Source organism: Lolium perenne, chromosome 6, assembly GCF_019359855.2.
Source record: "Lolium perenne isolate Kyuss_39 chromosome 6, Kyuss_2.0, whole genome shotgun sequence".
Lineage (NCBI taxonomy): Eukaryota > Viridiplantae > Streptophyta > Magnoliopsida > Poales > Poaceae > Lolium > Lolium perenne.
This window is the reverse complement of record NC_067249.2, coordinates 202153999-202169135: the sequence shown is the minus strand read 5'-3', so window position 1 is coordinate 202169135 and position 15137 is coordinate 202153999. Positions and strand designations below refer to the sequence as shown.

The window sequence follows — 15137 nt, the reverse complement described above, 5'->3', positions numbered from 1 at the left end:
ACATTTTAGATTTACAAGAGGTGGCTATGAGTGGTCGACAGTTTACATGGGCCAACAGTTTAACTGTTCCCACATACGAAAAGCTAGATCGCGTGTTAATGGATACTGAATGGGAAGATAAATACCCTATGGTGTATGTTCGTGCACTAGAACGTATTGAAAAATTGTTAGATCATGCTCCCATTCTTTTAACAGCCAGAACTCCTAGACCTTTGTGTAAATGACCATCCAAGTTTGCCTCATAGGGACGGTTTTTTAGATATGGTTAAATTTTTTTAGGAAAGACCGGTTGTGGGAAACTCTCCAATTGTGAGGTGGAACAATAAGATGCGTGCAATGCGCAAACACCTCTCTGGTTGGGCTGCACATATCTCCGGTATTCTTAAAAAGGAGAAGGCTCGTTTATCGTCTATTATTGATGATCTGGAGGCTTTGGTGGAGTTAAGACCACTATCCCCGCAAGAGATTGAATTAAAAAGCTAATCAAATGCACATATAGCGGATCTTCTTCGTGAGAAGAAGCTCAAATGGTACCAGCGATCTAAGGCTCAATCCATTTTGGAAGGAGATTCGAATACGAGATATTTCCATGGCATAGCCAATGGCAGACATAGGAAAAAAACGTATTCATTCTCTTATACAAGATGAAGGGCTGATTGAGGGTCATGAGCAACTAAAGTCTTATATATAGAACTATTATAAATATCTGTTTGGACCTCTAGAGGAGAGTTCTTTCTCTCTATATGAGGCCGTAACGGATGATATACCTCAAGTTTCCATGAAGGAGAATAATCTTCTATCAGCACCTTATTCGGAAGAAGAGGTTCAGAAGGCTATTTTCCAAATGGAACGTAATAAAGCACCGGATCCGGATGGTTTTCCTGTAGAGTTTTATCAAACTTTTTGGGAGACTATTAAAGGAGACCTTGGAGATATGTTCAGCTTTCTTCATGTTGGGCAACTAGAATGATTTCATCTAAATTTTTGTGAGGTTAACTTGCTACCGAAAGTTAATGAGGCAGAAAGGATTCAACAGTACAGACCTATCTTCCTATTAAATGTAAGTTTCAAGATTTTCACGAAAGTGGCCACCATTAGACTAAATACGGTGGCGGATCATGTCGTTCAACCGACGCAAACCACATTCATGCAAGGACGGAATATCCTTGACAGAGTAGCGGTCTTGCATGAGGTTGTGCACGAAATGCATACGAAGAAATTAGATGGGGTTATTTTAAAGTTACATTTTGAGAAGGCATATGACAAGGTCAAATGGTCTTTCTTAAAGCAGACTCATAGGATGAAAGTTTTTTCTCCTGAGTGGCGCGCTTTGATTAATGATTTTGTATCTGGAGGGAGTGTGGCTATTAGAGTCAATGATGACACCGGTCACTACTTTCAGACACGAAAAGGTTTACGCCAAGGTGACCCATTATCTCCAATGTTATTTAACATTGTGGCGGATATGCTAGCTATCTTGATCAATCGAGCTAAGTCCGAGGGCTAGATTGAAGGTGTAATCCCACATCTTGTTGATGGTGGGTTATCAATCCTTCAATATGCCGATGATACAATTTTATTTATGGATCATGATCTAGAAAAATCTCGCAACCTCAAATTGATTTTGGTGGCGTTTGAGCAACTTTTGGGTCTAAAGATTAACTCCATAAAAGCAATTTGTTTTGTTTCGGTGATGCTTAGCAGGAGGCAACTCTATATGCAGAGTTGTTTGGTTGTGGGCAAGGCCAATTCCCTATTCACTATTTGGGAATCCCAATTCATTATCGGAGACTCACAAATGCTGAATGGAAAGTTGTGGAAGAAAGACTTTAAAAGCGCCTTAGTAGTTGGAAATGTACATTGTTGTCCCTTGGAGAAAGACTGGTACTCATAAATTCAGTACTGACAAAGATGGTACTATATATGATATCTTTCTTTCTTTTACCCAAAGGAGTCATACACAAACTCAATTATTATCGATCCAGATTCTTTTGGCAAGGGGACAACGAAAAAAAGAAATATTGACTGGTTAAGTGGAGTATAGTTTGCAGACCCAAAGACCAAGGTGGGCTTGGAGTTCATGACCTCGAAGTCAAGAATTCGGCATTACTAGGTAAATGGCTATTTAAGCTTACCGAAGAAGAGGTTTGGCAAACTATTCTACGGAGAAAGTATATTGGCTCGAAGGCTTTGTCCCAAGTGGTTTGGAAACTAGGGGATTCGTATTTTTTGGCTGGTCTCATGGCGTCTAAGAAATTCTTTTTCCGTCATGGTACTTTTTCTACTCCCTCCGGTTCATATTAATTGACTCTAATATGGATGTATCTAGACACATTCTAGTTCTAGATACATCCATATTGAAGTCAATTAATATGAATCGGAGGGAGTATAAATAATGGAGCACATATACGGTTTTGGGAGGATATTTGGCTAGATAATGCCCCTCTTAGTGTACCGTATCTAGCTTTATATAGTATTATTCGTCGCAAAAGTGATACCATTGCTGCGGTAATGGCTACCTTACCTCCAAATGTGACGTTCAGAAGGAATTTGATCGGATAGAGGCTAGTTGCACGGAATTCATTACTAATTCGCCTAGGGAATATTCAACTATCACCACAACCTGACGAATTTCGATGGAATCTAAATGCTAATGGGGCCTTCTTGGTAGATTCCCTATATAAAGCAATACTCCAATCTGCGGTAGCAGTTAATAGCAATAAGAAAATTTGGAGGATGAAAATACTGTTAAAAAATAAGAATTTTGGATGATATCTTCGTCGTGGGGTCATTCTCACAAAATATAATCTTGTTAGGCGCAACTAGCATGGAAGCCCTCGGTGTGTTTGTAGTCATCAAGACTAAACTCTCAAACACTTATTTTTCCAGTGTCAGTTTGCTAGATCTATATGGTTCATCATCCAAGTAGCTTCCAGCATTTATCCTCCGACCAGTGTCACCAATGTATTTGGCAATTGGCTTCATGGTATTTATTTATGTAAGGTTTAGAGTGCTCCTTAGGGTGGGTGCGCTAGCAGCTGGGCGCTATGATTATGTAGAAATGATAAGATTTTTAATGATATACTAAATTATACTATTTTGCAGGTTATCTACAGATGTACTGGTATTCTTTGTTTGTGGTCACCTCTTCAGCGGATGGAGAACCACGACCTATTTATAGAGGTATGTACACGGTTGGAGGCTATAGCGAAGGATACTTTTTTTTAGAACACAGTACAACGCAGACGCTCACAAACACGCACGTACAAACACCCCTATGAGCAACTCCGAGGGACTGAGCCGGCATATCTTGAGGTTGACGAAGTCACCACTGGCGCCTCACTGTTGACGGACACGTCACCTACCACTGAAAGCATAGCGCCGGTTAAATCCTGAAATAAATCCAGGTAAATGCAAACACTCATGTCAAGTCTAGAACTTGAACTTGGGTGGACTGGTTCCACCACAAGGGACCTAACCACCAGAGCCAAGCAGTGAGGGATACTTTTTCCCTCATGGATGACCACATAATCTACGGATTGAAGCTTCACCTTTCCATAGGCGTTTTACAGTTTATCGTCACGAGATGTATTATGCCTTTTACCTTTACACTTTGGTTTAAGATTTGTGAACGGCTGTGTGTAGACCGGAAGTAATTGCTTATTTAAGTAATAAAGCGTCTATTATCGAAAAAAAAATCGAAAAAAAAGCTCCAAGCGAACGACGATGGGCGCCGTGCTACTAGATGTTGTTGCGGCGACCGCCAGCTCTCTCCGGTGTAAGGTTTACCGTGTCTGACAACTATTTTAACCGTGTGTGGAAGCCCAAAGAGAATTGGAACAAGTCTCAATATCTGATTTACATCATTGGGATCGGTCAGTTTTACAACGTAATAGAAAAAGGATCCGAGCAGCCCAAAGAGAATTGGAACAAGTCTCAATATCTGATTTAACATCTGATAATGTGAAGAAGCATGAAGAAATAGCAAGAGAGATAGAAAAGCTTCTCGAACAAGAAGAACTACACTGGGCTCAAAGAAGCCGGATAAATTGGCTACAGCATGGTGATAAGAATACATCGTATTTTCATAATTTTGCAAATGCGAGGAAACAAAAGAATAAAATAAAAAAGCTGAAAAATTCGGATGGTGCTTGGATACAAGGAACAGCTTATCTGAATCCGATGATATCAGACTATTTTTCAGGTCTGTTTGCCACAGAAGTCTATGATACTGATCCTGAAGTCTTAAATAAGGTTGTTCCTAGAGTTACAAGGGTAATGAATGATAGATTGAGAAGGCCCTTTGAAGCAGCTGAAGTAAAAAAGGCTCTGTTTTCTATTGGAGATATGAAGGCGCCTGGCACAGATGGTCTTCATGCAATTTTCTTCAAAAAATGCTGGAAAATTCTTGGCGATACTATTACGAAGGAGGTCTTGGATGCTATCAATAATAAAATAATACCAGAGGGTTGGAATGACACAATCATTGTCTTAATACCAAAAACTGAAGAACCAGAGCTGATTTCCCAATACAGACCTATAAGTCTGTGTAATGTCATCTATAAGGTAATTTCCAAAATGATTGCTCTTCGGTTTAAACATGTTCTTGATGATGTAATTTCACCTGTTCAAAGTGCTTTTGTTCCTGGAAGAATTATTACTGATAATATTCTTGTTGCTTACGAGTGCCTACATGCAATCAAAAACAAGAAGAATGGTAAAGCTGGATATTGTGCAGTCAAGTTAGATATGCACAAAGCTTATGATCGGGTGGAGTGGAACTTTCTGGAGAGAATGCTTATACAATTGGGTTTTCATGAGGAGATTGTAGAGCTAATTATGGCCTGTGTTCGATCCGTCAAATACAAAGTTAGATATAATGATCAAGAGACAGAAGAGTTCACACCAACTAGAGGTTTGAGGCAGGGAGATCCCTTATCTCCCTACCTGTTCCTTATTTGTGCCGAGGGTTTATCAAGTTTGTTGGCTCACCAAGAGGAGGTTCGTGGCATAGAGGGGGTAAGGGTGTGCAGAAATGCACCATCGGTATCACATCGACTTTTTGCTGATGATTCCCTAATCCTTATGAGGGCAGATTTAATTAATGCAACTTCGGTGAGACATGTTCTTGATTTATACTGTGCAAATTCGGGTCATCTTGTTAGTGAAGCAAAGTGTGGCATATACTTCAGTCCTAATGTGGAGGTTCAATTGAAGGCAGATATCTGTTCGGAGTTAAATGTGATGACAGAAGCACTTTCTGATAAGTACTTGGGCCTTCCTGCTATGATTGGAATTGATAGAAGTGACAGTTTTGTTTATTTGCTAGAGAGGATTATAGCTAGACTAAGTGGGTGGAAGGAGAAATTACTCTCAATGGGAGCAAAGGAGATTTTGATAAAGGCTGTTCTACAAGCAATCCCTGTGTTTGCCATGGCAGTGTTTAAAATCCCCAAGAAATTAATAAAAGAATTGACTGATGCTATTGCTGGGTTTTGGTGGGGGGATACAGAAATACAGAAGAAGATGCATTGGTGTGCGTGGTGGAGAATGTGAATTCCTAAGAAGGACGGTGGTATGGGGTTTAGAGATCTATACTCTTTTAATAGAGCTATGTTAGCAAAGCAATCTTGGAGGCTCTTATCTAGCCCTGAATCTTTATGTGCCAGAGTGCTAAGGGCTAAATACTATCCCGCTGGAGACCTCTTGAAAGCGGGACCAAAGAAGGGCTCTTCATTCACGTGGCAAAGTATTTTGGAGGGGCTCAAAACCTTCAAACGAGGACACATTTGGAGGGTTGGGGATGGCACAAAAATTAATATCTGGACTGATCACTGGATTCCTACTAGTGCTTCTCGCAAGGTGGTGACTGATAGAGGCCGGTGCATTCTGAGAACTGTTGATGAGTTGATTAATCCGATAACTGGTACTTGGGACGATGATCTAATTAATTCTATCTTCAATCCGTTTGATGTACAACAAATCTTAAGAATCCCTTTGAGTCAAAATCTGGAAGATGACTTCATTGCTTGGAATAAGTCAAAAAACTATATGTTCTCTGTTCGATCCGCCTATTATTCGGAATGGGAACTTCAATTTGGGGCAAGAATGAGACGAGCTGATGGACAAGGTACTGTATCGATCAACCCTGTGTGGAGTACTCTTTGGAGTTTAAATGTGCCTGCCAAGATTAAATTTTTTGGATGGAAAGCTCTCCACGGTTTGGTTCCGGGAAGAGGGATTTTAGCTAACAGACATATTAAAGTTTCTGCCCAGTGTCCTGTCTGTAACGCTGGTTGTGAAGATATAAAGCACCTGTTATTTACTTGTAAGCGTGCAAAGGAGGTCTGGAAGGAGCTGGGATTAGAAGATTATATAAAAACGGCATGTGACATTGACCACTCTGGATCAGTAGTGTTGGAAGAAATTCTGCGAGGCCCTATGAAGAATAACCCAGTTATTGGTCTGTTAGGCCTAAAGGAAACAATCCTTGTTGCTGCTTGGTATATTTGGTGGCAACGTAGGGAAGTAGTGAAGGGGGAAACTGTGGCTCCGGTGAAGAAATCGGTTTTCTCAATCTAGGCAATCACGGCAAACTATAAGGCGTCATCACATGTGACAGTTCCGAAGGAAAACGGATGGACGAAACCTCCACCAAGTAATTATAAGTTGAATGTTGATGCATGTTTCTTTCCCTCAGGTGCTGGCGCGGTAGCGGCAGTGATTAGAGATTCAAAGGGCTCAGTGATGGCGGGAGGAGCGTGGCTATTGACTAATATGTTGGATATAGGTACAGCAGAAGCTTTGGCGTTAAAGAAGGGGCTTGAATTACTAGAGAGAATAAAGTGTTCACCTACAATAATCGAATCTGATAACATGGCTCTGGTGGATGCTTGCAACGGAGAGGGGTATATTTGGACTCCTAGCACAGCCATTCTCATGGACTGCTTCGAAATTATACAAAGAATAGGAGCTGTTTCTTTTAATTACTGTCCCAGGGAGTCTAATAGGTAGCTCACAATTTAGCTAGATTTAGTTTTGAGGCTAACAGAGTTATAGCTTGGGATGATGATCCTCCTGATCATGTGCTTTCTGATGTAATTGCTGATGTAACTCTGTTTTGAACTCTGGCAGCAAGTTTCAGACGCACTATTTTCCTTACCAGGATACCGAAGGGGACTGGAAGGTTTTTAATGAGCCGGCTTGCTAGCTTAATATATTGTGTTTTACCCTCAAAAAAAAAAAAAAAACCGTGTGTGGAAGCCTGTTCTGTACTAGTGTCGTCAATCCAAAAGGATTTTCTTTTGCAGGTAAATCCAAAAGGATTAAGCCAATTGCAATCACATTTCACAATCAGACGATGCGGTTTGCTGACAAGGACCATTTTAGCACGCGGCCGAACGGAACCCGAAGACGCTCTGGCCGACGTTGTGCAGCACCTCAAACGTCCGCTGTTGCACGTTGCCGATGAGGCTGAGGCCGCTGGTACCTGCGAAGGCAAGGCAGTCCTCCAGGATGATCCCGTTGGCGTCGAGGTCCACCACGGCGCCGCCTCCGAACACCAGCGCAACGCTGGGTATGGTGACGTTGTCCAGCCCCGTGAAGTCGTAGCATGTGTCGAAGGGGCTGAGCGGCGGCGCCTTCGGGTACTTGGTCATGCGCGCCCTGAAGGCCGACCTGAGCGCCGAGTACGCCCTCGTCGGCAGCCGCGTGATGACCGTGCCCGAGTCCATCACCGACCCGGCGGTGAAGACGGTGGGCGAGATCCCGAGCGGGCTCCCGTCCACGCGGATGTCCTCGAGGAGAAGGCGGTAGAACGTCGGCGCCGTCTTGCTCCGGAGCATCGGCGTCGTCACGAAGCCCGACGTGCTGTTGGGCGCGCCCAGTGTGAGGAACCCCGGCGTGCTCGTGGTCGCTGGGAGGCAGTACGAGAAGGCCTTGCCGTAGGTCGCCGCCGTCTGCGACACCAGAGACTCCACGTCACCGCCCAGCCCCATGAGCCCGTCGGTCTGGTCGTCGAACCCGTCCTCGTTGTGGCTGCACCCGAACTGGAACTTGCTGACCGTGCTGGTGGCGGCCAGCGCCAGCGTGTCGGAGCCGTACGTCCCCGTGGTGTTGGAGCCGTCGCCGTACCTGACGATGTACTGGCACTGCGATCTCGAGCAGCCGTTGCCATCCCCGCCAAGCTGCGCGCACGGCGCGGAGCTGCAGGAGAACGGCACGTAGGTGGTGGACTTGGCGGGGTCGAACAGCGAGCCGTTCGGGGCGTGGCACGGCGGGACCGGGCAAGGTTTGCACTGCACCCATGACACGTCGCTGCCGGTGTCGATGATCATGGTCTGCTTCACGGCCGGGGAGCCGATGCCGACGGTGATCACGTACTCCAGCGTGTCCAGTGCTTCCCCAAGGTTGGTCGGCACGGTAACCGCCGCCGATTGCTCCAGCTCATCGTTGCCGCTGCTGAACTTCCGTTCGATGTATTCAGCTCGGAGCTGGTCTCGCCGGAGCAGCTCCCGGATGCTTGGCCCGTCGGTGGATGCCACCGGTGAGCACGGGCCATACCGGTGGCTTAGCTGCACCGTGGCTCCACTGGACGACGATGGAGTCACTGCAAACGATAGTGATTAACTAAAATTGCAGTTTCAAAAATTGAATGTGGGCATGCCAGTTAATCATGTGTGCACGACTGCACGTACGTACCGAGTGGCTCGCCGCAGACGACCCCAGCCTTCTGTGAGCCGGTGGCGAGAACCTTATAATCCGCACGAGCAGGGAGACAATGGTAGCCGCAAAGCACGAGAAGCAGCAGCTTCTTAACCGACACCATGACTGTTCGATCCTTGCTAGCTTCTTTTTAAACTGAACCTTGCTATGCTAGCTTCTTTCTCGAAGCCAATGTTGGTTTGCAGCCCTGAACTGAAATCCCAATTTAAATACAGTAGATACTAGAGGAGTAGATAAGAGTGCAGGAACGCAACCCCTCGCAATTTAGACCCTGCTAAAGCGATGCAGATTGCAGACAAACGCACTGCTTAGTGTTCAAGTATTTTTCTTCGATGCTGATCTGTGATGGTATTGAATATTGATAGGTTGGTTTACACGAGATTTTCAAATTTGGTGTCACTGTCTGCTACGATAACTTAATTAGAAGGTCGCTGCCGAAACCAAGTCGACACGGTATCCATGGAAAGGGGATATTCATGCAGATGATCTTTAACCAAACTTACAGTTAAGAGTCAAATTATTAAGTATTTCTTTCCGTGCGTACCCGTGTAGGTAGCATCTTCGTTGTCAAGATATATATCGCTGTCTTTCCATATGTGTATGCTTTATACATTCCTACTGTTTTATTTGTTTTATTTCTTGAATTCTTCCGAGCAATTATGCTATGCATCTTTCGTATGCATAGAAAGGTAAAATCCATTCATAAGTGTGATGTCATACGAGTATACACTGAAATGGTCCACATGGCATCATATTGGAATTTTGATTTAACTAGAACCATGTTGGTGAAGTTACGCGAAAAACACATCTTGAAGTAGTGTATATAATTTTGAGGTACTTGAAGGGGACTCCAGAAAGGGGACTGTTATTTGAGAGTAACAAGCATCTCGTGATAGATGGGTACTATGATGTAGATTGGGTAAGGTTGCCTAGATAATCGTAGATCCACCTCAGGTTTTGTGTCTTTGGTATTGTGGAGAAGCAAAAAGCAGGATGTTGTGTCCAAGTCGACTGCTGAGGCAGAATATAGATCTATGGCTCAAGGGCTAAGTGAGATGTTTTGGACAAGAAATTTACATAAAGAATTGTAGATAGTGAAAACTAGTTGTCTGAATATGTTGTGTGGTAGCAAATCAATAATCAGCATAGCAAACAATTCAGTGCAACATGATAGAACCAATATTGTGAAGATAGTGAGGTTTTTCATCAAAGAAAAATTAGATGTTGGGACTATCAAGATAAAGTATGTGAGTTAGGATAACAAATTGCAGCCTGCTTGACTAAAGGATTGTGGACTAAGAAATGCATCCTAGCACATTGATAGGAATGATAGATATCTATCACACCTCTTGAGGGAGAGTGTTGTATGTGTGACCCAGGCCCATACAATCCATGTATATAAGGCATGTGGTCTGCCTGACCTAATTGAGGAATAGAGAGAGAGCACGAGCTACTCCTGAGTGCGGCTGCTAGGGACAAACAAGCTACATGTACCTCCCTATTCCACATTATGTAATTAGCCCTTTTATATAAGTACTATAGAAAGCAGTAGGGGTCTTCCCAACTGTTCAAGGTTTTAAAAAAGCAGTTGTGGTATTGCTTGATCTTTAAATTTCTAATGTTGTTTGGCAATTGCTAGAGAAGAGCACCAGAAGATTTTCGGGTATCCGGTTGATAAGATTGTTCATAAAGCATCTACAACCGCATTCTCAACAAAAGAAACAGGGCTATAGCCTTTAGAAGGCCAATTGACATTGACTTTTTATAGTTCCAGTTGCTTACGAAGATCCAAGTCCAGCTACTTACGAAGAAGGGCAAACAGACTACGCCATTCCCATCCCTGCAAACAGACTAACTAAGCGTGGTAGTCGAGTGAACGGGCTATCAAAAAGCTCTCGTTTTGTTGCATTTGTCGGGATGAATACCTGTGTCAGGGCAGAATCTGTAGGTGACAGGTCATTTGACATGTTTTGGTTGTGTAGGTTTTGAAGGGCGAAAACTAATGACTAGAGTTTTGTTAACTTAAGGCATTTTAGGTTTGTAAGGCTACTACAACCAGTTTTTGCTTTTAAGTGAACTTTCAATTATCACGCAACACTAGTAGAAAAAAAAGGCTTATGTTTGCAGCTGCCCGGAGCATTAGCACCGGTTGGGCAACGAATTCAAACTAAAGAGTGTATTAGCACCGGTTCGAGCGGGACCTTTGACGTCGCGGATGAACCGGTGCTAAAGGGTAGATCTTTTACACTGGTTCGTGCCACGAACCGGTGTATAATGATTTCTAGGTTTTTTTGCTCCCCACGCATCCCCATGTGGATCACTTTTTTAGCTTTGTAAAATACAAAGAAAATGATAGAAAATTAAAAAATAAAATCTTTAGAGATTCATGTACGCTAAGCAACCTACTATTAGGGGAAATTAACAAATTTGAATTTCGACTTTTTTTGCAAAAAAAGTTTAGAAAAAAGGTAAAATAACATTAACTTTTGCATACGATGTCGGAAAAAATGTATAATATATCAAAATGATCGTGGGAGAAAGTTACTTCCGAATACACCGAGGCTTACCTGGTGTGCCAATTTTTATATTCTCAAAATTCCAAATGAAAATGTGAAAGAAGGAAGATTTCAGTGTTTGCCAGAAATTCAGGATTTTATATATTTTTATTTTAAAAAAAATTAAATTAATAATTCCTTCCTGCATAAATATTACTATTACTTAACTATAAAGGTTCGCCAATTTTTAGATTTACAAATTTTCAGGTTTTTGCAAAAAAAATTAAAAAAAATATTGTTTATTTATTTAATTATTCAAGATTACTTTTGTTTATTAAAAGAATTATTTGGAATTCAAACAATAAAGAAGTGCGATATCGTGACCCAGTGGAAAATTTTACCACGAGTAAGTAATTTAACTAGAGATTAAGTGTAGTTAGAGACTAAATTTGTCAAATAACTAAAATACTAGAAATTCTAAAAAAAAATAGGAAAAATAGGGAGTGGAAAATAATTAGAAACAAAATTGGATAAAAAATGGCACTAGTAGTGGGTTCTGCTGCGGCAGCGTTTTGGGGCATTTTTTCTGCCGCATCAGACCCTGTAGCACCGATTCGTGCGCTTTGTCGCCGCCACGTGATACCCCTTTAGCACTGGTTCACAGTACAACCGGTGCTAAATTAAAGGGGAGAGCCTTTAGTGTTGATTGCTTTGCACCGGTTGCACAACCGGTGCAAAAGCCAGTTACGAACATGGTCGTACTTATTTTATGAGGTTAGTGTTCCTCACAAATTAGAGAGGAACAATATGTGTCACTATTTCTCATTGGCCAAAGATTATGTGGTACTTTGAGATTCAGAAAGATGAGATTATATAGTACCTGAAGTAGGTTGGTGAAACTTCGGTAATCCAAGGAATCATAAAATATCCCTGGCTATGATATGTGTGATGCGGTATTTCCAAATTTACTTCTTATCATCTGTTACCTGCACTGGAAAATGCCGAAAATGCATGCAATTCTACAACACAGGTCACAGCATGTCAGTGGGCGAAGGTCGTTTGTCCATCTACTCGAAATAAAGGTTGTATGCACCTATTTGATAGAGAGCCTGGTGTTTGTTTCCCTTTTCTAACAAAGTATAATCAAGGCCTAAACTGTAAGACTATAAACAATTATTTTTCGAAAATCCGAACAACATAGGCAAGAGCCATAACAAATAGGTGCTGCCTATTTCATGTGTATCTTTTGCGCGTGTTCCACTCACTCTGCCCAGAGAGGGGCGGGGAGTTGAATTTGTTACTACAATCAAGGTTGAGAGAACCACCTCTTATTAACCTTGAAACCTGACCATTTACAAACCATCTTATTACAAGCCACACAAGCAAGCAACATGCCTTATCGACGACTACTACCTCCATCACATATGTAAGATGTTACTACAACTAATATACTTCTTAACCTTATATTATAACAGAGGCATTATAAGTTTAGAACAGCTGACCAGCAACACATAAGCATATGTTGTTGTCACAAAACAACCCAACGTCAACGTGTAGTAGTTGACAACTTTTGGTGCACCTAGAGCTTGTTTGTATGCACTCTAATTCTACCCAAACGAGCCCTTCGTGTCCCTCCCTTACCTCGCAATCACAATCCACAAACATGTGGGCGGTTGTAATATCCCAGGTTTAGAGTCTACAAAAAGAGAGAATAGAGATGTGTGTATTGCATTCATGCATAGAAAATTTATGGAATTTTCGCGCTTTCAAATGAAACTTGTCACAGTAACTGAAGTTTCACTTGACTTGGTGGAACTGAAGTAGATCATCAAGTCAAGCGCTATAAACTTCACTGTGATCTTTGCTAAAACCTTGTTTTGGGTAGAGATGATTTAATCTTTGGGCTAGATCAAATGGGATTAACTTTACTATAACAACACCTTAAGTGAGGATCAACTATCAGATTTTATAAAAGATCTCAATATGGTATTCCTTACAACAACACATGAATGTTTATTCCACTATAAACCAAAGAACATAAATAATTAAGAAACTATTCTTTACTTATCTTTTCCATGTACTTTCCACTAAATCAATATTCCTACTATGATTCACATGGTATATTTTCAACTATAATCTTGAACTCATTTCAAGGACATTCATATTAGTTCTTTATAAAACCTTGACTATTCCAATCTTGTCTATTGCTACTAAACCTCAGAGAAAGGAGAGGACCATCCATATGTATTTACATTATCTCTGGAGTAGAACCTTAGGTTATCATTCAAGCCATATTCAAGTGAGGTAAGTTATGGAGATTAACTAAGGCTATGAGAAATACAACCTAAGAACTTAACACTATTTAACCTAGCCAACAATTGATGGTAATTGAGAATCTATTTCACTAGTGATTAGTTAGGAGACCAATGTTATGATCATCACAACTTGGTAATGATAATTAAACCTAGGAATCTAGATGAGTGTGATAAGAGGAATAATAAAAAGAGATTAGTGAGGAATAAGTTGATCATGTCCAATGCAAGACCATACCTTGTGGATTTAGATGATAAGATAAACCTATGTGATAATCAGATATCATCCATCACATGAAATGATAGGTAGATCATTAGTAGTCAACCTTAGATCATTCCTCATATCTTGAGTGGAGGAGTAATGGCATTAAACTTAAACCTTACTTATCCAAACACTTGAGACAACCCTAGTATTGTCTTAATACACTAATCCTATCAAGGTGAGGAAGAGTAACCCTAGCCCAATAAAACATAACCATAACTAATGCCCATATCCCAATCTTAGTTTGTGCATCACTTGGGTGATCATGACTAAAACCCTAGACCATATTTGAGTTCCAATCCATGTATCACTTGGGATCATAAGTAGAACCCTACCACACCTCATGTCCACTTATACTTCAATTAGTGAAACATAACCAAAACCCTAGACAACTTTCCTATTTCCTTACTACCTCAATTGATAAGTATATGGGAAACCCTAGATCATACCCACATAGAACATATTCCTAAACCCTAACTTGTGCATCAAAAGTAAACCCTAAGACCATACCCTAAACTCAAGTACTAGTAAATAATTAGTTGATCAATCAATAGCTAGGATTTTAAAATAAACCTAAATAAATTTCCATGCCCTTAGCAACATTTGGGCACATGAAATAATGCTCATGATGTCATCTCCAAATTGAGAAACCAATGTAGTATTAAATTAGAAAGTGTTATTTACAAGGAAATACAAAATACAACTAACACTTGGTTAATGGAGTATTTCCTGAAAAGTAATTTGAACACTCCCCAAATTTAAAATATTAAATCCTACTTATGAAGGGTATTTCATCTCTTTCCCAATAGTGTTTATGGATTTATATAAAAACATCAAACAGAGTATATTAAATAAAAAAAACCAAGTATTTATTACTTGTGACCTTTTAGTAGAATTAAGCCTCGTACAAAAATCTACAAAACAAAAGTGAATTCAAAGTTTGAATTCAAACAACAAATTCAAAACAAAAATTTAAAACAGAAAATAAAATAGACATAGAAAAAGGAGAGGAGAGGCTTACCTTGCCACCACAGCAGCCCATCAGCAACCCACGAAGCAGCCAACACCATTCCTACGTGCGAGCCCAGCCCGATTAAATAGAAGAAAAACGAAGTCGTCTTCTTCTCCGTGGTCGAGGTGAGTTCGCCGTCCATGTCCTTGTCGATGATAAGCTCGTCCTGGACGTCGTCAGTAATTCCAGAACCATACCCAATCCATCTTGCGTTCGAGCTTATCCAAAAACGCCACGATTCGCGCCGGAAACCCTAACCCGCTTGACCGCCACATCCTAGCCGCCGGTCGCCGCTCGTTGTCGATATAGACCTCGTCGGGAGCCATAAGTAG

The 15137-nt window shown here is 41.4% G+C and overlaps 1 protein-coding gene across 1 annotated transcript; it reads right to left on the bottom strand.

The window, feature by feature from the left end:
• Positions 1–7255: 7255 nt before the first annotated feature.
• On the bottom strand, positions 7256–8997 carry LOC127306380 (aspartyl protease family protein At5g10770). Its single transcript, XM_051337005.2, has 2 exons — positions 8701–8997; positions 7256–8608 (listed from the first exon to the last, which is right to left on the bottom strand). The coding sequence occupies exons 1-2, from the start codon at positions 8825–8827 to the stop codon at positions 7386–7388; spliced, it is 1350 nt and encodes a 449-aa protein (XP_051192965.1). The 5' UTR covers positions 8828–8997; the 3' UTR covers positions 7256–7385.
• Positions 8998–15137: the final 6140 nt, after the last annotated feature.